Source organism: Labrus mixtus, chromosome 8 (genome assembly GCF_963584025.1).
Source record: "Labrus mixtus chromosome 8, fLabMix1.1, whole genome shotgun sequence".
NCBI lineage: Eukaryota > Metazoa > Chordata > Actinopteri > Labriformes > Labridae > Labrus > Labrus mixtus.
This window is the reverse complement of record NC_083619.1, coordinates 16,452,293-16,478,203: the sequence shown is the minus strand read 5'-3', so window position 1 is coordinate 16,478,203 and position 25,911 is coordinate 16,452,293. Positions and strand designations below refer to the sequence as shown.

The 25,911-nt window shown below is 42.3% G+C and overlaps 1 protein-coding gene across 4 annotated transcripts in view; it reads right to left on the bottom strand.

Moving 5' to 3' along the window:
- Window positions 1-25,641, bottom strand: part of pbx1a (pre-B-cell leukemia homeobox 1a) — a 45,456-nt gene extending 19,815 nt beyond the window's left edge. For 3 of the 4 annotated variants that reach the window (XR_009674027.1, XM_061044718.1, XM_061044719.1), the window contains exons 1-2: window positions 24,942-25,640; window positions 24,044-24,117 (exon numbers count right to left, since the gene is read on the bottom strand). Coding sequence is in view for 3 of the 4 variants with exons in the window: in XM_061044718.1 (XP_060900701.1) it covers window positions 24,044-24,117; window positions 24,942-25,126 (259 nt within the window). In the remaining variant the exon portion in view is untranslated. Of the gene's footprint in view, window positions 1-24,043; window positions 24,118-24,941 lie in introns of all 4 variants that reach the window. The other variant, XM_061044717.1, reaches the window with a different exon arrangement.
- Window positions 25,642-25,911: the final 270 nt, after the last annotated feature.

Below are 25,911 nucleotides of genomic sequence, written 5' to 3'. Positions count from 1 at the left end.
AGAGAGAGACATTGACAAAGACAGAGAATGAGAGAGTGTGTTTACAGCAGAGGTAGTGGTCCAGGCAGTCTAAGTGGCCTGGCTGGCAGGCCTACCACCCCACTCGCGGATAAAGCCTAGTCATTAATCACAAGCCTGTGGGATCGTCCCACTGTAGCAGAATACTGGGTCAGCTGGAGCTCCTGCTGTCAATCACCACTGAAACGTGTGTCTGCGTGCCTGTGTGGGACTTTCATGGAGCTGTGGGAGTGTGTTTTTTGATGACAATGTGCCACTTTGCCTCCAGCTAAAAAAAGCATACAGTACTGAAGAATTAATGCATTAATGCAAGCACCAGCGTGCAAGTGCTAGACGTCATTTACATGAAAAGCATATCGAGTCATCCGTCGGGAATGAAAGCAACATTTTCTGCCCTAAAAGCTGATGCTTGATATCAAAAAATAAAGACGAAACTAACCCAACACGGTGATATTCTATGCACACAGCCCTGCGGCATCAGCAGCACGCGCCAGTAACACTAATATCCCAATATTAAATAGGAGACACGAGGATGACAAGGGGGCCAACGGACACATATTCAACATACGTTTGACATGTCCAGTTTACGCATGTGTCAGAGGTTAATAGACGGTCATTTCCACTCGATACTGTAGATCTTGTGGTTTTAGCTGTAGTTCAATAGAATGTGCTTCACAAAAGCACATGCAACCAACTCAAAACATAAAAACATAGCTTATGGGGCATTGTGTTGGACCTGTCCTATCTAAATAAAAGCACATAATAAATCTTTAAAAAAAAACAACAGGTTAATCCTGGGTCACAGGACAGAGATACGGCAAAAGAGAGCTCACCACATACGTCCTCATAACATCAAGTCTTAGGACTGAGAGGTCAAAGTGCCTGTGTAAACTCTAAAAAACAACAACAACAACTACTGAAAGGCCAAAAATGACATGAAGCCGGTATAAAACATGATGGGATATTCTGAAGCTAAAAACATTTTTGTTTATTAAGAGATTCACCAATCATTACGCATGTGATGCTGGCTCCTCGGTCAGCTCTGTCAATAAGGGGAAAAACATGATGTAGTGGGAAGTGTACCTGTCCAACAGTGTTGAAATATACACCATGCATTGATAATGTAAGTCCATACGTGTAAAAAGTCATTCAAGACTCAACTTCAGCATCACTGGTAATGATCTTAAAATGAACTTAACAGACAGGTTGGATTACCACAACTAAACTAATATTGATGTTGTCAGAATAATCAATACACATTTAACAGCATAGTGCTCTCAACAATCATGATCCAACCAACACTACAGTTATATTCTACATAACGGTTTGTTTTAACTTCACATACTGCACATTTTTGAAGAGACAAAATGCTGGAAAAAACCTGCGATGTAATGACTTTAATAACTCCTGCTATAGTCTTAATTTACAAAATCTAAACAACACATATAATTATAGTTAGAAAAAAGTTTAGCGGCAAGACAGAATGAAAAATCAGTGTTGCTGCAGCATCCCTAAATTCTATGAGTGATAGACTGAAATAATTCACTTTAAATGTTTTTAACAGTCAGGTGTGGAGGTAAATCAAAGGCTGTTTAAAAGTATTATTATATAGTTTGATAAAAATAAGATATATAAGGTTATTATTTTATGGAAACAGTAATTTGATGATTGATTCTGAACAACAGATTTACCAAAATGGTGCCACAAAACGTTGGCAACTCTTTTTTTCCTCTGTATCTTTGTAATGTAAGATTTGAATGTAAAAGTTCCCCAGTTTACAAACTAAATCAAGCTGCAGCTCCACACTCTCCCCTCTCGCAGCCCCCTGGGTGAGACAGCAGTCATATTCTGTCGGTCAGCCTCTACACACCTGCATCCCCAGCTGGACCTCTACTCTCCTCCCCTCTCTTCCCTTCCCCCCCTCTACTCTACTGTGCTCTTCTCCCAGCTGCCCAGGCTATTTATAGGCCCGGTTTCATTTCCACACCTGCAGGGAGGCAGAGTTGTCACAGTGGGCCCACAGAGCCTCTCTGGAATTCTGCATGGGAATGAAAATGCACCTTGCTGATGCAGGAACTTATTCTTGTCACTCTTTCCCGGCGGACTCGCATGATATTGTTTGCTTGCGCGTGTGCTGTGCAGTATGTGGTGCAAAGATAACGGGTTAAAAGGAATCCGTGTAAATGAGATTCCCCAGTGAGCCGTGTGAGGTGTAACATCGTGGATTAGACTTTTTGAATCAACACATATGAGCAGCCGCACATTGTTGTACACCGGCTGGATGTGATATCATTTCCTCACTGAAGACTGCATGGACATTACTCCTGAATCACTTTGATTAGCTAGCACTAGCGAGGTAATACTAAGTAAGTGCAAAAATGCAGATAAGTTGGTATTTCCATCCTGCTTTTGTTTTTTTTTCCTGTCATGCTTTTCTCTCTGGGCGTAGTGGGCTGAGGATCCAGTCAGCGGATTACATTATCAGTCTGACCTAGTTGCCAGCTATCTCCTGAGACCTGAGGAGCCAGGCTTTCTGCACAGCCTTCCGCTGCTACAACACGCACACTGTGTAACTTTAATTTATCAGGGGGAAGAGGAGGGAGAAATGTGACAGGTTGACAGTTCTCTTTGCCTGCCACTCCGAGCGCTCCCTCTCCCCACAGCGTGCCGGTTAAGGGTCCTCGCTGTGGATCAGTGCATTACCGAGAGTGACTTTTATTCAGCGCGCTGGAAACTCATCAGCAGGGCCGGAACCCTCTTATTAACGTGAACATTTAAGGCCAGACTCGCCGAGAATTATGTGAGTTAGGTTGTAGGCTAAGAGATGACATTCCGCATTTTCTTGTTAGGATTTTTGAAGGCAACAGAAAATCAGGAGAACATAATTCAAGTGTTTGGTACCGGAAAACTGATCCATTTTCTTCCTCTTCTTAGGAATACGGCCCCATCCCGGGCAACAAGTGCTCAATTGATTTAATGAAATCAATCATGTCGCAATTAGTTCAGGAAACGCATAATTTAAGAGTTCAAAAGAAACCATTTGGAGCTGCTATTAAAAAAAGCACAAAGGACTTAGAATCATAAAGCAGTTTGCAGCAGCAGAATTTACATCACAGCACACTCCGTCATGTGAAAGGCAGCGCGGCGGCGATACACCGCGAGAACAAAAGAATGGACTAATCAGCCTGTAGATTGAAAAAATTAAATGAGATGGGGAACAAAGGGGAATTGTAGAAGTGATTCTGTACTACTTCACAATATTAAACCTTAAAAGAAGAATATATTTTATTTTATCACAGGAAACATTACAGTTCTTGTGCTCCATGCTGGGTTTAAGCAAGGTCCAATATGGAAAGCCACACTCATTATTCACCTGTTTACATTTAGAATCTGAACCTGACACTGTAAAGGTAAAATCTGGAGTTTTTTTGGGGTCACAGCTGTGTTCCCCTGTTGGAGAAAAAATAGCCAGTATGTTTTTTCTGTGAACATTTTGGGGGGGGGGGGTTTGGAGGTGTGGAGAGATGTGCTGCTGCCAGATTAGACTCCAGCCTGTGCCAAGGTTATAAACAGGCTGTTATCAGGCCTCCAAACAGAATAATCCTCCCTGTATCAGCGCCCAAACATATGGGGCCACACAAAGCAGCAGCAGCCCCTGACAGACACCCCCCTTTTAATTACACAGAGGAGGGGGACAGGACCTGTGTGTGTGTGTGTGTGTGTGTGTGTGTGTGTGTGTGTGTGTGTGTGTGTCGAAGAACACATTAGGTTATAAAGGAAGCCCACATGTAGAGTTATATGAAGCTCAAAGCTCAAATCAAACTATGAAATATTTCAGATATTGTAGATTGAATCCGAAAGGATTGATTGATTATATGAATGAGAGGGAAAATAAATAAAAATTCTAGTTTTTGAAATCATTTTTAGATTTTAGATGCTTTACTTTTTCTAGTATGATAGTAAACTGAATATCTGACTTACAAGTCCTCTGATGATACCACCTTTGTTTCTTAGAAACTGTACGATGCTTTTATCTAGTTTGTTGTAAAATTGAATGGTTCAAAGAAAAAAAAAGATTGCCATGAAGAAAAACAGAAATGACTTACTGGGATGTTTTGTGAAAGACTCACATCCATGGTGACATTTTGCATGTGAGGATTTATATCTTTACAGAATTGATGTGAACCTTAAACTATTTTCTTAAATTTTATAGAACAAAAATATGACGATTGCTCAATAATGACATTAAGTGTGTGTTGCAGCTAGATAATAAATCTAGGATAAATACAAAAACAATACAGGCAACTATTCCAAAAACCATTATTTTCTAAGTTGTTTAATCTAATAAAAGCATGTTAATCCGCTCCGATCCCGTCGCAACCATCGGGAGCCTCTCCTCCCATCTGAAAGAAATAAATTCCTCCATCTTTTATATACTGCAGACAGATTTTAAAGTCTTGTTCAATAAAGTTTAAATGTCACAGAGGTGTAATAACGGGGATCATATAAACGCTGGGCTTGGAAAAGCTATGCAAAAAAGACGGCGGCCCTTTCCTCTTGTGCAATAAAGTTTTATTTGGCTGGATCGGCCAATAAAGCGGGTTTTGAAGCTTGTCAATGGGGAGTAATTGGTCCATTTTACAGGAGCGATCATATTTCTCGGGAGCTTTTTTTTCTCCATGCAGCGTGAATGAGTCTTGACAGCGACACAAGGAGGATCTTCTTGTTAAGAGATGTGACTCCAACGCCAACCTTGGACTGTAACAGAAGGACATTATAAAAACTAAAAAAAAAAAAGGAACATCTGGAAAAGCAGCTAAACGATTCTGCAGGATGAATATGCAGGTCTGGTTGTCTTCTTTGAGGTGCCTCGTGCAGGATGGCGATACACAATAACAGTGCATGCTTTTGGCAGCAGCAAAGCCCATTTCAACCCCTCCCCCCCCCCTCCCCACACACACACACACACACACACACACACACACACACACACACACACACACACACACACCAGACAGCAGAGAGAGTGTAGACCTTAATGACGTCCAATCTTCTCTGTCACGCCGGGCTGGAGGCTCACCGGGGCAAAAATCGACCGACAGCTCAAAGTGCTGTTAACCGGGTTTGAGGAGTCCTCGCTGATGCACAAAAGCACACCTTTATTTCTACCATAGGTGGCAAAAAGCACACCATCACTGTCTTTACACGCAATTGAAGTTTAGACACTGTTGCTGCCTATAGAAAAACAAATAAACACGCTTCCTGAACATTCAAGCATATTCTGTTTGCACGCAAAGCTTTTCAAAATAAGATGTTTTGCTCCAAAGATTATTTCCCTACTAGAAAAACCAGCAGCTATAATGTTTCCTCGTATTATCTGTAGTAAGACATAAATGTCAAACAGTGCAATGATTTGTAAACAAAACCAACACAGACCAGAGCCTATGATCACCTCAAAGAAAATAAAAAGGAGGTATCTTCATTTTGCCATAGACATTCCATTGCTTTGAAATCCAAAGGTTTTTTTTTCCCCGTCTGCATGCGTTTCAAACTATCTGTCTGAATTCAATCTCTCTTTTGATCGGGATTTGAGTTTTGAACTATAAAGATATGTGTTACGTTGCAGCTTGTAACATAAAATCTAAGACTACAGCTGTGATCTTTTTTAATTAATCAAAGTCAAAACTTACCCCAATGAAACAAAGGAGTAATCACTATTTTAGCCTAGGATCTCAGAGCAGTTTGATCTTCTTCTTCTTTTTTTTAAACCACTTTTTCGCCCAATAGCTGAAGTGTATGACAACTCAAATAGCAAAGGAGGAGTGAAGGAGTTTTGTTTTTGTCATCAGGTCTAGCCTTGGCCTTTGATTCGATTTCACAGCTGGAGAAACGTTCAGTAAGGAAATGTGAATTCAGCTGTAAGCCAAAGTGTCAGCGTCTATCATTCCAGTGAAAAAGGGACCCAAAGTAAAAATTAAACACTGGTGCCTCTATGGAGCACCGCTGAGAACAGACAGACAAACACAATGAGTGTCTCCACGTCCCCGCTCTGACAGGAGATGCCTGCAGAGTTGGGGTAAACGGACGGCTCGGCGCGGCGGCAGCGGCCCCTAATGATCTCCCCTCTGTTTCAGCGGACTGAGAAAAAACCATTACCTCCCGCCACATTACCCTGCCATCCCTCACATGGTGGATGGCTCCTCTCTCCCATGAGCACCTTGCTCCAGTTATGGCTGCCGGTGCTCAACCTCCTTACCGCCTCTTCCTCAATCCCCCTCCTCCCCTCTGAAAGCCCCAGCTCTATACATCACATTTAACACTTTGACACTAACAGTCTATAATGTTTCTATTCTACAAAATCACTCTGCCAAGTCCAGGATAGCAGAGCAGAGTGTGAGGAAAATAAATACCACTCTCAGCCGCTGGCGTTAAATTCTAAAGGAAAAAAGAAAAAGTATAAAAAGAGCCTCTTATACACTCGTCGGCACCTGAGAGGTCTTCTGGCTGCGGCGGAAGTGAGGGATAATTTCAATCGATATTCTTTACCTGACAGCAACAGCTCACACTCAACACACGGGATTGTCTGAGTCACATAAAGAAGCCATAGAACCATATTTTTTTTTAAAAGAAGTCAACACTCCTCGCAAGCACTTTATAGCTGAATGAAAGAAACATTTCACTGCATTACATTATTAAAATCAAAAAGTGGCATGAATAAATAAAACCAGTCTGAATAAGTGATGTGACAAGAAAGACTCGAGGCATGACCTTTTGAAAGTGTCTCAATGTGTCAGTAGGGAGGAAGAGGGGACATACTGTAAAGTGAGGGCAACAATGAAAGAATACAATTATTAAAAAGGGGCTGAATGACAAAAAAAAAAAAGGTTTAAAAAAAATAACCTCATAAAGGAAACATGTTGGCAATATAAGACGATTCAGAATGAAAGAAGCAGAAAGCGCCCACACATCATTGCATCACAACTGTTCCTTTTGTCTCACCCTTTAATACAAGTGTTTACTTGGGCGAAAATCCAATCATTTCATTCTCTCGGAGGGTATTTCATGTAAATAAACAAACATTTGCTCGACCTCGCTGGAGTATTAGCTTTAATGTATCGTCAGCAAGCCGGGCTCTGAGAGGGCATTAATTTCAATTCGCCGATTTAAACACTCCAGTTTGTCGCAATCCTTCATCGCGGTGCGCCACCAAGTCAACACACACAATGGGCCTATTTTTCAATCTAATGGCGTGGCTTACTCGCCATTAGTGTAAAAAAAAGAGCTTTTGCCTTTGAACAAGCCACTCAAATTGTACGCCTGCATTTCAAACTGAATCTGAATAATTAATTTGGAGTTAAAACAGACATGAAGCCCCTTGCAAGAACTGGGTTGGGGAAGGGAGCTGGAAATATATATATTTTTTTGCCCCGAGGCCAGAAGATCTCTCATCTTTCAAAAGCTGGAAAAATCAAGTGTTTGAGGATGGAGGGTGTAATCTCCAGTGAATCTAATGAAACAAAGTAAAAGATAACGCCACATTTCATCACATCGGAGACAGAGTGCTTCCTCTGGCTCGCCCTTGAGGTGGCAGGAATCCATAATCTGAGGAAATCATTCTTTTTATGTAGTTGAGGTATCACAAGCCCCTGTTTGACCCGACTCTCAAGACAATTGATTTATGAGCCGAGACGATCCGAGACTTCGAGCCAAAAGTCTACACCTCTCCTCAAATTATTTCTATTGGGAGAGCTTTTCTGGAAAAAATATTTCATATGACAAATAACTCTCAAAAAGCAATTTAGATGTGATATTACATGGGCTATTTTCTTTTAATTCTTTGTTTTAAAGACAATACCCAGTATAAAGATATGTCAACCATTGATGTATGGTGAATGTAGTATTTGTAAATATGACATCCCGTGTCAACGACTGTTATTGCAATTTCACATATTTAAAGCCCTGCATTCTCATTTATGTCAAATCCTAACATTTCAAGAAGACACGTCTCGTTTCTGGCTCGTCCTTGGCCCATTCCTTTGCAGTGAGCTTGTCTTTATTATTTAATTAAGCCACTACGGCCGTTACATTAATAATTGAGTGTGAGAGGAGACCCAGGGCAGCCGCAGGCTCCAGCGCGTTGGGCTTCCTGGTGAGGAGTGTATTAAAAAATGTGTGTGTTTATGTCCCCAGGGCGTCTGTCCTGGCTGCATAAAATTGAATTGGTTATATCTAATATATCATCCCCTAAGGGTGGTGGCTGGGTGGGTGGCTGGGTGGGTGCGTGGGGAGAAGAAGAGAGGAGCTGGGGGGTTGGTATCTGTTGGGGGCTGAGATGGTCACATCCTGCCAGCAGGGAATGAGTCGGGGTCTTAAAGATGCAGAGAGACGCATGAGGCCGTGACGTTAATGTCCCTCAGAATCAAATCGATGGCTGACCGAATTCTCAGCATGCATGGCCTGAAGCTAGGCAGCACAAGACGAGCCCAGAACCAGATTATACCCACTCGTTACTGCGCTCTTTGTTCACTTCTGGTGTCTGGTGATGCATTCAGTGCAGCAGTAAGAATGGGTGGAGGATTGCTTATGAAAACGGATTACAACCAAATACAGGCGAGGTGGAAAAAAAAAAAAAAAAGAAAAGCTTATGGCATTCACATAGATACTAAGAGGATGAATGTTGGTGACAATGTGAGCGTCTGAATGTAGAAGCAGGAAAAACATCACTCATGATCCGCTTCTTTCACACACTGACTGCAAATACACTCTCTCTCTCTCTCCCTCTCTCTCCGGCTTTCTCCACCTCTCTCCTCTTATCTGCTTCTCGCACCATCCCCCACTCCCACCTCCACAGCTCGGCGCCTTTATCCAACTCTGCACCTTTAAGGCCTCCAGACTCCAGAGGAATGAGCGTTTTAACACCACCATTAAGGTCAGGGCCTAAATTATTGATCTGCCACCTCTATCAGCATAACGGTCACGTAGCCAGTATCACAATCTAACCCCGCCGCCCTCGGCCAGCTCGCTGCAGCTCCCTCAATTAGGGAGAGATTCTCATTACAAAGAGAGACAGCGAGAGTGAGAAAAAGAAAGGTGGAGGAGGAAAGAGGAAAAAGAGAGAGAGCGAGCGAGAGAGAGAGGTCCATTTCAGGCGGGGGGGAAAAGGGGGACAGCAGGCATTCTTTACACCCACCCTTCTCCCTCCTCCTCCCCCCTTGAAGTCTCCCATCATCTCCCCAGACAAGACCCAAAGATGACAGGTCTTATCCTCACCAAAATGCGGGCGATAAGGCAGCTGTAAAAGAATAATAAAAGAATAATGCATGGAGGATGAAAGAGAGATGCAGACAGGGAGTGAAGCAGAGGAAGGGAGAGAGGCAGGCCAGGGAGGGGGCAGCAACATAAATAAAGATGCAGCACAGTTCTGCTGGATCTCCTAATGAATTCGGAAGGTCCTGGATCAATAACATCAGCGCTCTGACGACACATCACAAATGCCAAAGGAGCTCTCCTCCTTGAGCCCGAGGAATAACAGACATTTGGTGTACACTTCTGCTCCTGAAAAATGACTGAAACATGCACCAGAAAAAAAATCTCTCTTTGCAGATTGGGTAAAACAGAGAGAGAGAGAGAGAGAGAGAGAGAGAGAGAGTGTTTGTGTGCGATGTTGGCTGCTGCGAGGAGCATCAGGAAGCAGGAAGCAGCCTTGATGCTCAGTAATGGGGATGATTTCCACCTTGGAGATGCCGTGATAGTGGCTGTGCTATCAGTGCTATTAGTGATGCTGATGACAGATGGTTTCTTTGTCTCTACTTAGATTTATTTTCGAAGCTGTCAGACAAAAAAAGGCCGCGAGTACATCATTACCCAGTACAAATAGCTCGGAATGAAGCCACCCCTGACATGACGGTCAAACTGTTTGCCGTGCTAAAGATGTACGAGTGAAAAAAAATAGAGATAGTTTTTGGCAGAGTCTCCTCGAGGTGGATCAAAGCAGACGTTGACTCTGGGTCTCTGAAAACGTGCCCTCTCTCCCCGTTCGCTCATACACAATCATGGCCTAATGGCATTCCATTAACATAATTGCCAACATAACTAGTGTTCCGTGTCTGAGAGCCATTCCCAAACTACAAGGGGGGAAAAAAAAAACCAGAAAGATGAGAGGAGATGAAACCGAGCCAAACTGGGACCGTCCCCAAAAACATATTGTGGGTGTTCAAGCTGGATCTCCTGCCCCTCCTCGCTGGCTTTTCAAAGCAGCAGCAGCGCTTTGTGGAGACCCCCTGGGAAGACTCTGGCATCTCAAGGAATGTGATGCCAGAGCATTTGTGTGTGTGTGTGTGTGTGTGTGTGTGTGTGTTTGAGTGTTCGAGGGCACACACGCACATGTTTGTATGCAGCACAGATAGCAGGTGGAAGAGCAGAGCTTCCTTCACATGTCGTTCGCTGCCTCGGCGTTCAAAGATCCGGGCCCCAACGCACGCTTCACACCAAACACAACCTGCCAGATGAAATGAAATTCCCATTATTTTTAATTAATCCCTAATTAAAATATATTACTCCACAGATTCCACAAATCTCTCTTAATATGCAAATGTGGCCAATTCAAGGATATTTACATATCATTAATTAAGGCAGGCACATTCTCTTAGTCTAATGAGCTGTGGCCTGGGTCTGCCAAAGAAAACTAAATGCCGGGCTCAGGAGTGAGTAAGCAGAGCCACAGGGGGATGCCCGCTCTCTGTTGAGTCAGGAATATCAGCCGTAAACGCTGCGATGAAGAAGACAACAACAACTCTGCTAGGCTCTGTAAAAAAAAAAAAAAATCCACCCTGAGACACTTAAACATCATTAAAATCTGCCACCTGCGGCCTAGCTTGCAACTCCGAGTGGTGTTGTTTTTTTTTTTTTTTTCCTTTCTTCTTACTCCTGAGGATGACCAAAGAGGAAGTAACATCACACTGAGGTGTTTCCTGCAGAGCGGTCTGATATGATATCACTGTCACTATCACTATTACTCTTCAAAGAAGGCAACTGGATCATGTCCTCATCTCTGTAAAGGGTGCCGAAGGGACTTATGAGGGTAAGGAGCCATAAACTGAAACACATGTAGACAAAGAGAGCCGAGTGTAGACCCTTAACGTCAACCGATTTGCTTTTTATTCAACCCTGATTCAGGAAAATCATCCTGTAAAAATTACAACACACTCTCTACAGCTACAAACATATTGATGCAATTGTTCCTCTTAATTGGAGGTAAACAATGTTTACAGTCTGCAGTATTACATTAGAGGATAAATCATTTCTAATGGCTGCACTGTTTCCAAAAATAATACATTTTGATCACTTTACATTTCTTTGAGCTCTGGCATGTCTTGTAACTTTGGAATCATAACTAGAAAATTAAACAAGAAAATTCAGACCTGGGGGTTTGAGGTGAGACTTTGGCACAAGTGATAAAGATATTACAAAATCACATCTCTAAACGCAAACTAAAGATGCATGGATCTGATCATTTTGTAGTGAATTATAAGTTACAGTGGCTTTGGGTAGTGGCAGATACTGATGATGACAGCATTAGGATTAGCTTTTGTGCATTAACTGTGTGGAGAAATGATTAGGTTGGTGTTTTTTATATTTTGCATAGCTACACTCTCTTTGTGGATATTGTAGTCAGCGTTACAACAGGCTGTGTCATAAGCAGCATCTTCTAATAGGTGATGCTTTAGAGTAATATGGCCGCCTGCAGGTTAACGCTAGTACATATGAACCACAATTAGTTTGAAAATGTCATGTTTCATTTTTATTTCACTGTGATCATATTACAGCTATGGTTACTCTGCAGATTCAAATTAAAAAAAAAAAACATATAACTAGCATATGAAATGTAATGCAATGTTGAATTTGTACAATCAAATTGTACGTGTGGATCCCAACCTGGTGGTCCAATCTATGCTTCATGTGGTGTGAAATAGTCACCAACTTGTTTTCTTATTGCAAACAATTATACCAATCAAACAAAGTGAGATTTAAAGAGAAAGTAAAGAGAATCATTCACATATGCAACATGTGAACATGTGTGTTAGAAGAAGATGCATACTTTATTAACGAAGGCAGAAGATCGGATATCGTAGCAGTAAATAAAAGATGGCATTAACTAAAATAAATCCATCAGTATAATAATCCAATATAGGACATTTTAGCTCGTTATTGAGTACCTTTTATGGTATTTTTGCTACTTTTGTCTGAGTCTGTATACTCCATCACTGCAGATTGATGTTACGGTATGCACTGAAGTGAATACCTGATGGAGAATCTTTCATTTACTGTATTTTCCGTTCCTAATGCATTAACTGCGGTAACACCTTCTTTGTCATTAAAGTGCTTAAGTGGAGTGTATCCAGCCATTATTGCATAGCTGTTACATGGATACTATCCATGAATATCATGTTGTATGAGGTGATTTGAAGGAGAGTGAGGGAAATGAGGTGGGGGTGAGATGTACCTTGTCCATCTCCTTGTTCTCCCCTTTCCAGCTGCTCTAATTTGACACCTTGAGCATTGGGTGGGGGGGAGGGGAGAGGGGGGGTGGGTTGGGGGTTAACTAGGTGGGGAAGTGCAAAGACACAGCGGAATTCATTAAGAAAAGACACCCCTCTGTCCCTTCAACCTCCCTCCAACGCTAATGACATCAGAGGTTAGTAGTGGGCAGACCAGGCAAAAGATGGGAGGAGAAGAAGGGGGAGAGAAGCATAAATTAGTCATATTTAATAGAACGTTACTTCCCATGCAGCAGCTCATACATGAGGTTCTTTGCACTAAAAAAAAAATCTCACTCGGGCCTTGTTTTCCCGGTTTGTTCCGAGTGTATTTCTGCATCCTTTTAACATTCACACAAAATGAAAGAGGCTTCAAAAGCTGCCATCTTGCCTCTGACAGTCCTAATGCACTATGATGACACACCAACAACCAACTGCAGACCTTTGAAAAACCCATTTATGCCACACTTTGTAGGTTGGATGGAGTGCAATCAGACCTTTTTCAACATTGTGATTACCGCGTACTGGCACAGTAATCTGCGGCTGAGGAATTGGCTGGCTAATGGCCGCTTCACATCAGCCATCTATAGGGACCTCGCCGACAGGTAAAGTGGTAGTTGCAAGGTATTGAAATGGCCAGTGCCATCTGGGATGAAAGAGCTTTTAAAAAAAGTATTAAGAACTTTTTTTTTTTTTCCTCGAGAAGAAGAGGAAGAAGAAGAAGAAGCCCTGTGTGTGTGAAAGATGAGCAGCTTTATCTGCAGTCACTTAAAACATCAAACACTTCACTTTTTCTCACAGATGCTCCTGAGCTGCTGCTTGATTTTGGACCTTGAGAGGAACGATTTTTTTTTTTTTGTTGTATCAAAGCTGAGCTTAAATTCTCTCTGAAACAAAGTCCTGAGACCTTTCAAATGCTTATTTCCATTTATCTACCACTGACACATTTCATGACGTACTCCCTGGCAAACTATCTGACTCATAAATCCAATTCAAGCCTATTACTGGAGAACTTTTAAAGCTATCCTTCATTAATGTTAATGGGGTTTTTTAGTGGAGGCCAGTGGTGGTTAGGACTACATGGCTGCTTTCCCAAGCTTGTTTAACAGGCTCCAGACAGAGATGGATGCTTCCTGCAGTCCGATAGGCTCTCTGGGCAATCTATCACCCACAGGACCCACCCACAGAGCTGGCGTTCCATAACAAAGGGCAGGCAGGGAAGCTCCTGATTGACAGCTTTATGTGTGCGGTGGCTAGTCAGACTGCAGAGAGAAGAGACTTGGTATGTGTTTCTGGCCTCAGTGCTGGCCCTCTTTTCTGAAAATGAGTTGTAAAGAACAGAAACAAAATAATGAGTGAGCTGGGGAATCAATCAATATGCCGACACATGAGATAAATGAGAGAATCAGACACACACACACACACACACACACACACACACAGAGAAAAACATCCCTAATGCTGCTGAGTAGGTACAAAACCAATCAGGCAAATGAAGCTGCCCGAGCAACGTAAACTGTGAATGGAGAGCTGTGTTAAGACATAAACAGTTATTATCATAAAGATTATTACCCTTACACCTTCAGACTCACTAATTAGAGCAATAAACAGCCACATTTTTAAATGTATGGCAAGAGCAGGCAATAAAACCTGCTGCAACATGTAAATACAGATATGGCACGCACAGAGACACACTTAAAGGGATAACACAGGGATCTGCACTCGCTAAATTCCAGCTCGCAAACATTAAAATCTGCACATACACATGTACCAGCAGAGAGTGCTTTGCTGCTGCCACAGCTGTAATCATTTTACGAGAGGCCACAGTTCCTCTCAGGCTGCATATATTCTTGAAACGCAGACAAAAAAGGAAGAGAGGGGGGAAGGATGTTTCAGAAGACACACTAAATTTGGACAGTAAGTAGTATCACCCCGTCGGCGCGGTACACCGCACATTCGCAACGCCCCATTTAACCGCACACGGCGCTTCCCTCTACTGCCTTCATTTGCATACTTCAGCGGGGCCCTGACGGATGAAGACGGATGGGGCAAAATCAGCCTCACTGAAACAACTGTTTTATCAAGGTTAAACTATCCAAGAAGCTCTTAACCCCCGAGCCTTTATCACACTCCAGCTCTCCCAATATCAATCTATCAATATGATCTTATCAGAGGGGAGGGGGCCGAAGATGCTCTTCATAAACTCAAGTAATAGGAACATAAAGGAATTTTATGTGTTTAGGGGAGGAGACTGCTAAACACGGTGCTGAAGGACATGTCCAATAAAAACAAGCTACAAGGTGGTGCCAGCTAGACAAATAAAATATAATAGAAGAAGAAGAAGAGCAAGCCCGCCTGGAGGCGTGAGAGGCAGCCGCGGAGCCACGGGGGTCGTCGGTTCAAATCTTGTGAATGACTGGTGAACGCATGAGTAAGAGACACCGAACGCCTCGTATTAAAAAGCAAGGCTGGGAGTGAACTTGAACACACACAGACACTTCTCAGTGAAGGTGCCTTTTTATCTGAAAGCATAAAACTATACAAGTCATCTGCCATATTTATAACAAGTGTCTGCAGCTGGGTACTGCATGTGCGCCCAGTCACTCCTCAGATAACGGACAAGATGCTCGGACATAAAGATGCTCTGGCAAAGACCTGAACAGCGAAACATCTGATTTATACTTAAAGACAACTTGTTTTTCAAAATAAAGTATCTTATCTTTTTAAAATGTCTTATCCGTGTTTACTAATTGCTACAAATTCAATGTGGATTTCTCCTACATTTTCTCAGGACAGTTCCATACAGTACATGTTCAATGTGTAAAAAGAGAGTTCTTGTCTCACCACTCTAAACTAACTCACTGGATGTTCTGTAGTGTGTACATAATAAACAGCATAATTTTTGCATTTCAATGTGTGAGTTTGTGCTTGTTGGTCATTAGCTACAGACTGTGCAGCTACAGAAAGCATCTTGAGATAACATTTGTTATGAATCGGCGCTACACAAATAAAGATGGATTGAGATTCTCAAATGTAGAGTCTACAAAGAATGCCCTTTAAAAACCCTCAACATGAAATGACTATATCCACATCTTACCTGTCACTTCTTCTCTCTCACACACACACACACACACACACACACACACACACACACACACACACACACACACACACACACACACACACACACACACACACACACACACACACACACACACAAACATTAATGCAAACTAACAGAAAAACATGGATGTCCATAAAGTGGAGTTACAAACCAGCACAAAATCCGCATTTAAAATGTCATGTCATGAACAAAATTTAAATGTATTTTAGTCCATTTTCAAACGCACATGTTTTAATGACCTATAACCTCTGAAAGGTAACAACGCAGTATTCTCAGCACATTCAGTCATCCTGGATAACAAACAGTGCAAACATGGTGACAACATTTAAGGAGCTAAAAAGTAACACCTTTCTTTTGCATTGCTTCAGCATGAATTTGTGCAGTGTTAGCAAAAAAAAGAAACGATGGTGTCGAATACAATACCAAGTTGTAGTTTGTCACATTTCTGTTCTTAATAAATAAACTCATTATTTCAGAGACTTCTGATAACTAGCCTTCTTAGTGACAAACTTTCACACACAATAACAACCACTGATAACACCTTTTTTTTTTTGCTACTAAACCTGCACACACACAAATATGTACAAATCACAAGGGCAAAGTGCCTTCTAACTTTTTGATCTTTGAAGGGTAAAAACTCTGTTAAAAGTGGCTCTGTAATAAATGAACAGAAGTATATAATTTGCTGATTATGCTCAAGTAGAAAAAGAAAATGACAGCAATTAACATAATTTCAGTCGGAGTTAACTGTCCAGAACTAACACCGCAAAGGCAAGCTGGCAGACAGACGGCGAAGAGGAAACCCACAGCTTTCACTCTTTGGGTTACGATATCTACAGCTCAGGAAAGCAGCGAGGAGGCTTCACTGTGTTATCAATCCTGATTAATGTCTCTGAGAGAAATAGTTTACCTTGTTTGACATCAGAATGAAGGCCACAAGTTCTAGGTTTGTTTATTTCTCGCACTGAAAAATATATAACAGTCAAGTATTGAGCCATTACATTTACCATAATGCAGATTTCCCTTTTAAAAAGTCAAAACATGAGCAAGTCAATGCAGCTGGTATTCGTGAAACTCTGCAGTGTTTCTGATGCAATTTCAGTTTTAAAGGAGAATTTTCATGATGCAAGCTGAAAAAAATGATAAAAACTTATTGAAGGATCTCAACACTTACAGATTTGCAATGAAAATAAGTCAAATTAAGTCACTCTTATGACAGTTAAGACATGCTTACACTGAAGACAATCTTTATTCTAACATGCTAAAGGACTGCCTGCTTGTCTGAAATAGATACAAAAAAATCAGCAGCAGATTTAAGGTCCTTATCTGCCTCTCCGAGATGGTCCTTCCACTTACTGCCAAGCAGTCTGGCCAAATGCTGACCTGTGCTAACACTCGCGCTCTGAGCCTACTGCGCTAAATGCTACCTGTGGTGTCACATCTGCCCTGGGACGTGATCCAAAGCTACAGCACCCGGTGTCTCTGTAGGCTCCGTAGGAATTAGCAGCAAAAAAAACCCCAGAGACCGCCTGCCTGTCTATTTTCTGCCCCTCCAACACACACTCTGATACACACGCAGACGCTGCAGATACCACACACGCACACACACACACACACACACACACACACACACACACACTGAAGATTGCCAGCATGAGGCTGTTTGATTTTTGCAGCCACGAAAACAACTCTTTGTGTGGCTAAATTTATCATCGCTCTTCACCACAGTATTTGTGTCTTTCTCAACAGTTCAATATCTCTTCTCTCTTTTCCCTCCATGTGTGTGTGTGTGTGTGTGTGTGTGTGTGTGTGCATGTGTGAGAGAGAGTGGGTGTGTGTGTGTGAATTGTTCTTTGTCTACGCCTTTCCTTCTAGTGAAGGTGCCGAGGTTACCAAGGCTCATCTGTGGCCCCTTTTGTCTCTCACAGCAACGGCAAGGTTTATTAACATAAATTAGAATAGCTCACAGAGAGAGTACCTTGTCGCTATGCGTTACCCACGGCAACCTCTCCTCCACTTTCAATCCACCTGAGCATGTGTGTGTGTGTGTGTGTGTGTGTGTGTGTGTGTGTGTGTATGTGTTTGGTATGTGGAATAAAAAGAGAGAGAGAGAGAGCGCGCACTCCCCTGCATCTAAATGTGAAACTCCTCTGAAAGGAGGGAGACACATCCACACCCATCTCTCCCCCGTCCTGATTAAAATAAATGGTGCTATCTGCACTGCATGACTCACTACACCATGGCATTACTATCAGTAATTGAAACATCCAATCACTACTGAGCCATCAGCCTCACTGCTCTTCCCCATCTGACTTTGTGGCACCTGATTGAACATCCCTCTATATGGGAAGTAATACAGGATATGGCTGTGAGTTTATATGGGGGAATGCTGAAGAGAGGAGTGAAAATACTGCATCAAGATGGGTGCAATTCATGTTTTTTTATGTATGATATATGTGTCGGCGTGTGGAGGGTTTATTCAAATGTGTGTGTGTATGTGTGTCTCCCAGCCTGCTCTCCATCCTAAGCAGATATCCAGGGAGAGTCAGGTAGCCTCATTGATTGGTGTTGATTCCATCTGGGCAGCGAGCAGCGACTGACAGTGGATCTAAGCCGCAGCGAAAGGCAGCCATTAATCTTGGTCCTGTTTAAGCAGCATGTATTAATTTATGTCATTTTTACTAAGTCAGCCGGGGAAGAGCGCTTGCCATTTTATGTTTGACTGTTCATCGAAGTCAGGTGGTGGTGGTGGTGGTGGTGGTGGGGGTGGGGGGTTCCTTTGTATGACCCCAGCATGCTGCCAACACTCCTCTTACATACCAGAGGCAGGGTGCCATGGAAATGAGATCCCACACCTCGAATTAAAGGTTATCAACTGCCAAGGCAAGCGCCCAAAAAAATCTGCTTAAGTTACATTTTGTGATATAAGAAATGATATGTTTCTTCAGCTAAAGACAAGGAGGGAACAAAAAGAGTGTGAAGAATGACAAACTAAATAGTGTGATTCAGAGGTAGTTAGAGTACACAGTTGGAGCCCAGAGAACATATCAGTAATAAGATCTTCAGGTGTACAAACGCCATCATATACAGGTCTGCCGCTCCTGCTGCGTGAGGCAATTCCACAAGACTGTTGAAAATCCAATCAAATCCTAACAGCACCAATAAGAAAAACAATGGCAGAGGCAATTGCAGCTGCAATAATGTCACCAGAGCTGTTTTGCAGACACTAAAAGCAGCTCCGGAGACAAACATCTGATAAAAATAAAAAGAAACTCCACTCCACCGTTGAGCAAATTTCCTCTCTAAAGCCATTTTATATTCGATAAGTGAGAGGGCATTCTTAGCGTAATAGATCCGAATATGATCTCTGTCAGAAAAGTAAGAACACAGCCTCCTTGTGTAAAAGGCCTGGATGCACAGAGCTGCAGAATCAGATAACCAGACTGAGGAGTGCAGGAAACAAACTGAAGATAGAGAAGGGAAGCATCCATATTCCTGATGAATAGGTGAGCTGATAGATCTTGGTTCCTCTGTCCTATTTTTTTTTCCATGAAGGTGAAATGTGAAATATGTATGCCGAGGGGGAAAAAAAAGGGTATCTGTAAAGATGACAATCTGAACTGAAATGCAAAGTTTAATTCATTTAAAGGCTAAAAAAACGATGTAAAAAAAATTGCAAAAACAAACACAAGAGACACACACACAGCAACCCAAGCCTGCACACACACACACACTCCCTGGCCATACGTCCACATGCAGAATATGACCATCCTACAGCCAGATTTGTTATCACGGCTAATTACTACTCCCACCTCAGATATACAGGGCTGTAATTAGCCTCTTAAAACATGATTAACATGTCTCAATTAAGCCAGTCAACATTTGCATAATATATTAGCTATCCTAATTGGCAGTGAGTTTATATCAGAGGACAGGGAACGGCTAAAACACTGGCTGTTGCTTCTGATAAAGTGGTGAATATAAATATGAATATAGAGGAAACACCGGCAGGGGGTAAAACGGAATCTGATCTATTTATGTTTGTGATAAATCCGTTACAGGGAAAGATAAACTTACAGCAGCACATCCTTGCTCCGACTACTTGTAAGAATATATTGCATGTTTGTTATTCTTCACTTAGAGGAATGTTTCTGCTAAGTGCAGGACGAGCTTCCTCTAAGCTTGCAAATCAAGACCCGGCAACGCTTTCTCAGGAAAAACTTCACTCTCACTTGGAAGTTATTTATTCTAAGTCATTTATGAGGGAACAGGCTGAGTCCTGTTCGGCCTTATTTCCGTGGAAACTAAAACATGGGGGGATAAACTGCTGCTTCGGCACTTCCAAGCCGGGGACAGTTATACAGTCTGCCGGCTAGCGCGGGGAAAACCAAGGACATAGCCATTAGTTTCAGGACAGCGCCACATTGGAGACTAATGCCTCCATCTGTCACTGGAGATGAGAGGAGAGTAACAAAGAGAGGCAACACTAACCCCTGAACTCATCATGGACAGCCGTGTCAATTAAATACTGAAAAACAGCAGCACTGGGAGCCATAGTGACCAGTCTATCCACTGCTTCATGGGAGCTCAACTGGTTCCTCTGTCAACGTTTAATGTTAATGTCAGAAAACGCCATAAATAGAGGTTTGACGTTTTATCACCACGCACCATTACGTTTGGTTCAAGGCCGGATGATTGATTCAGAAATGGATTAGTTCATTTGTTACTGCTTTCTTAACACATGTTTTGGTTATTCTGATGTTTTTGGATCTTTCTTAACATCCACTTTTTGTTATTTCTATTTGCCCTTCCCTCTTTCTTCTAAACTACTAAACTTCCTTCTAAATTTTCGTTTTTGTTCAACTTTTCTGTATTTAATCTATCTTTTTTAATAAAGCTTGAAAATTATTTTTCCACAGTATTAAAATTAGATTTATTTTTTCAGCCAATTTTAAGCAATAACTTATTATTCCAGCTTTTACAATATGTATATTTGTTGTCTTCTCTCGGTTTTGTATCAATGTAAATTAAAATAATTTGGGTTTCGAACCGCTAATCAGATAAAACAGGACATCTGAAGGTGTGGATATTGCTATTTTGTCAATGGTTTCCCAGATAAGAGACCAACGGAGAACTCATTTGAAAAGATTCATAAACTATGAACATGGAATGGCAATAAGTAGGCTACTCAGTCTGATAAAGCTGCACTACTATTGTGCATTTTGTTCACCTTCAGATTGCACTTTTCCACTCAGTAGATATGTCCTTTTGTGTACAAGCACTGATTCTTCGGATTTTACTGTTCAGGTTCATGATGATGCCTTTGTATATTGTGTCGTTTGTATTGTGTCCAATTTTAACTGTCGATGCTGTCCTTTAGTATTGAGTTCGTCTGAGTGGTGCTGCTGCAAAAACAAACTTCCCCTGGTGGGACAATAAAGGGAATCTGAATCTGATATTTGTTAGCTACAGCCCTACCAACATAGCAATTCCAGGACGAAACAAATACATTGCTGTTGTGCTAATAAAGAAAGCTACTTGAAAGTGATCAGATAAACACCACCACTGTGCATTTATAAACCATGGCTACATGTCTTATTAACAGTTGCAAGCTTTCGAGGGGGGGGGGTTAGCAGTTAGTAGGTCCGTCTGATGCAGCAGGTTTCCAGCTTTGATAAGTACAAGCGGTGTAATGCATTATCCGTCTGATCACATTAGTCATGCAGGAGCTCTCCATCTGACCCGGGCCTGTGAGGGGGGTAATGTGAGGCTGCTGTCACACAGAGAGAGAGAGAGAGAGAGAGAGAGAGAGAGAGAGAGAGAGGCCTGACCAAACAGTCCCAGGCCCATCAGACAGAGAGACACATATAGAGAGAGAGAGAGAGAGAGAGAGAGAGACAGAGAGAGAGAGAGAGCATGGGCCTGAAATCTGACACCCACAAACACTGACTTGGTGTCTGGCTTCTCTTACTTAGTCAACCTGTACGTGCCAGCTCCCCTCGCCGTAATGGTTCCACACAAACAAAGACGCTCTCCCGGCTCTCTTCACAGGATGTGAAGCAGGAACAGGGAAAACAAATTCTAAGTGCTCTCAGGAAATGTAGAAACAATGATGACAGTTTTTAAAAATAAAGACAAGAGCGGAGGAGGAGGGGGGGTGCCGGTAGTGAGGGCAAACATTTCATGAAATATAACACTGGCGACCAAAAGGAACGTCTGTAAGTGGTAACACAAGCCTCCAGCGTTAGTTTTCCATAACCCAGCATGCGAACATGAGCTTGTTTAAGCTTGCTAAATACTCTTCTAGCGTGACACTAGGCTCGACCCCAGCACAAATATACTGGGAGCAGGGTTGGCATGGGGCGGGGTTATCAGTTAAGGATTGCTCTGTCCCCCTATCGGCATGCACTCCCGCCTTGTTTGTCAGCTGCTCGCCAATGGACAACTCACTGCTGCAATGTCCCATGCTGCTGCTGTCAACGCTAACACAGCACTGATATACCGAGTGGCACACGTGAGTGACTACATGCAACAAATGATGTATGATCTGAAACAATGTTTCAGGAGAAGGTTGAAGAGGAGAGTTTTAAGAGACACTCTGACTGCAACAATGTTAAAAAAGAAAAAAAAAGAAAGCGAGGAGCTGACTATTTGTAAAGAATATAAAAAAGGACTTGACAAATTACAGGCTGTACTCGGCTCGCATACACTGCACTCAGCACATTTGGCTGTAAATGCCATGCTGAAGGTTTGAGTCATTTTCTCTGTCACTGCAGTGAAAGGATTTTCAGTTTTGTCTGTACAAACCTCCTATGGGTGAAGATGAGCTGCAGCTCAGCTCTTCAAACGTAGACAGGGAGGACATAGCCAGGCAGCCATTAAGAGTTGATTCCATCATGACTTGCTTGGGCATTTCTTTACTTTTAAAAGGTTTTTTTTGTGCCTTAATATTTAGAGCTTACTGATTAGATGTTTTTTTAACCACACTTTGTGTTAAAAACAACTGAATTCATACATAGAAGATAAAATATAAACCGGGGCCGAATCATGATAATTTCCAAACTTGGTCGTGAATAAAGAGAAAGAGAATTCACAGGCAGAGGGGGGGGAGCCTCACTCGTCAGAAGCTCTGTGAAAATCCCCGGTTGCCAAGAACGGTGGGAGGAGAGGAGGAGAAGCAGGGGGAGAGGAGCCAGGAAAAGGTCCAAGTCACTTTGTTCTTCTTTTTGGAAACGAACTCTGGTTGAACTCAGGGAGACGCCAGACAGTTTACAAAGAGCCGGGCATTACTCTCCCACTTTTCCAAGCCTGGCAATTTAGAAACAGCTCGGGCCCCAGCCTCCTTTAGCCTCCTCCTAACAGACAGACTTTAACATTTGAAAATCTAGTAGCAATCTTAACAAGTCTGCTGTTGAGTCTTTCTACTTTCTTTTCATTTGTCCTTTTTTTTTTTTTTTTTTAAAGCAGAAACGTGTGCCAAACTCTGAGTCATAAGAATGAAATGTCCTGGATTAACAGCTCGTGTAAAATTAAGAAATATGCTTAAGCCTCCAAACCCGCCCTGTATTTATTTTAAACTGTCATGGGTGTTAAAGCGACCCCAGCAGTTAAAGTGACACAGCTCCTTCAATAACCTCAAAGACAGCCTCAAAGTAGTGTTCAGAGATAAGGCTATATTGGATGTTTGGTTTTATTTCCTGCCTTGAAACAGCCTCCTCTTAAACAGCGACATCCTTCAGAGAGTATCAGGCTTTCACCGTAATATACGCTGCTCCTCTTTTAATCTGCTGTTAACAAACCAATAATTCACACGTTCTTTTTTTCATGAGTCTGACCCTGGTGGTGAACATAAACAGAAAAATCAGTCTGACCTGCCTCTGCATTAAAAAAAAAAAAAAAAAAACCCAGCTACACGACACAAACGCCATCACACTCAGCCAAGGAAAACAGAAGAGAGGGTTGAGAAAGCACAGCCACAGAGAGGCCCAAACGTCGGCATGAAAACACTCCAGAGCAGTGACAGCACCTCATCTGGGATCAGGGCTGCTAACATGCACGCTGGGTGACTTTTGTCAGGGAAAACTTGTCATAAATCACACACACACAAAAAATCTGCAAAAACTGTACCAACAGGAGAATGTCACCACAATTTAATCCGTGTTTTACACAATTAACATTTTCTTTCTTTAAATCAAAGGGTTTTCAAGAATGATTTTATACTACAAAAGAGAATACATGTTGTGCTACTATGCTAAGAATATACGATTGGGTCATAAAACAGACACTTTTTCATCAGTATCAGTAAGCAGTGCAAGCTTTGCACACAAATCCAGCTCACAAAGGAAAGGATGAAACAGAAACTCACCTGTTTTCTCCTTTATTTCACACAAGACGTTGAAGAGAGCAGGTTTCATTCTGTGGCAGTTCAGTGCATGTTTCCTAAAAGGAGCAGAGGACACCACTTTTCACACTAATACTCAAACAAGTGGCAACAGTAACAAAGCCCCTTTAAAGAGTGGAGCGTCCTACAGTAACGCAAAATCTGCATGGAAATTAAATTTCACACAGATTTTACTTCTGTTTCTAATGTAAGAGATTTGTGTGTTTTTTAAATATATATATATATATATATATATATATATATATATATATATAAACATGCATGAGTTTTTAGACAGTAACCATAATCCTAAAATGAAAAAGCTGTTGCCACCATAATTCACAATGAGGGACTTCAAACCTTTGCAAACCCACATTTTTCCTATTAGTAACAGAATCCAAAATATACATATACAACTTTAACATGTCTCATATTTTTTTCTCTATTATTCTTGGTGATTATAATTATTATGAAATGCAACATGTTACTGTAGCTCAGTATTACAATGTAAGCTCCTTTGCAAACATGGTACAAGTGTCTGGGAAACCTCTCAGCACTTTACAATCCTCTGAACAGATCGTGTGGCTCTCCATTAGTCATGTCATAATTCATAGTTTGGATGAAAATTATCAAGCGAAAAGTTGTTCTATGAGACCAAATATGAATCGTGACAAGTTTTTATGGCTTTTTGTCGCTTTCGCGCAGTCACGGCACTTCAGTGGGCGTAATTGCTTTCATTTACAGGCAGTCTGGATACAAACCAGTGTTATCATCTCCCCCCTCCATCTCCAATAACATTTTCTAACATTTCCGCTCTACGGTTGATACTACAAGTGTGTGGGCTATTTGTGTATGTTTGTGTTGTCTGTGTGTGTAGCCTCACCTCGCCTGCGCTTCGTCCAAGCTTTGGTCTGTGATGGTCATTATTTGCTGTAATATGTCTCCGATGTCCTGCTTTCTTCCCTCACCGTCCGTCCCCGCGGTGCCATCCTGCATATGCTGCGCCAGGCCGGGGTGTCCGGCCATGCCTACCCCATGGGAGTGCATCAACCGCGGCTGCTCGTCCATCCTTGACCACGGTCCCCGCTGCCTCTCCTCCAACTTTTAAATTGTAATATCAGATTTTCAAGAAAGGAGGAGGGAGAAAAGAAGAAGGGGGAAAATATCCTCGGAAATTCCTCAGGATTCCTCTGCGCCTCTCTCTCACCCCCGACACTCCTCCTTTTTTCCTTGGTAAGATTTTCTGGATTTGGGAGGAGGGAGACTGACAAACCCTCTCTCTGCTCTCTCTCTCTCGGTCTCTCTCCCAGCTGGTTTAGGTGAAATCTGATCTGAATCGCTGCTTTTGGCTTTGGCCACTCCTGCACCGCTACTGTAGGGAAGGGAGAAAAGGATTGAACAGAAAGGCTCCTAATCTGATTAAAAGTGGAGCGCGTTGAGCTCCTCTCACGAAACCCCCGATGTGCTCGAGAGCTTGATGCGCTAAAACGCGCTAAAGACTCAACTTGCCTGTGAAGCTTTTGAACAGAAAGTAACCCACCAACTGTTATTGTTTCGCTTATGTCTGGTAACTGACTCATAATCAGAGTATGGATGGAAAGCCTCCGCCCCCTCGAGCCACGATTGGAGAAGAAGGAGCGCGCAAGTCCCACCTCGGTCCTCTCCGAAAACGTCAATCATCCTCCCTGGGAAGGTGGGACACTGTAATAAACATAAAGAGATGTGACCGGGCCGGGTGGCCATACAGTGATGGATAGAGAGTGAATATGTAGCCTAATAAATAATTGTGAGTGGCAGTGGAGCTCTGACCCAACAGGACAGCGTGCTGGTGCTTGGGAAAGACACACTGTCAC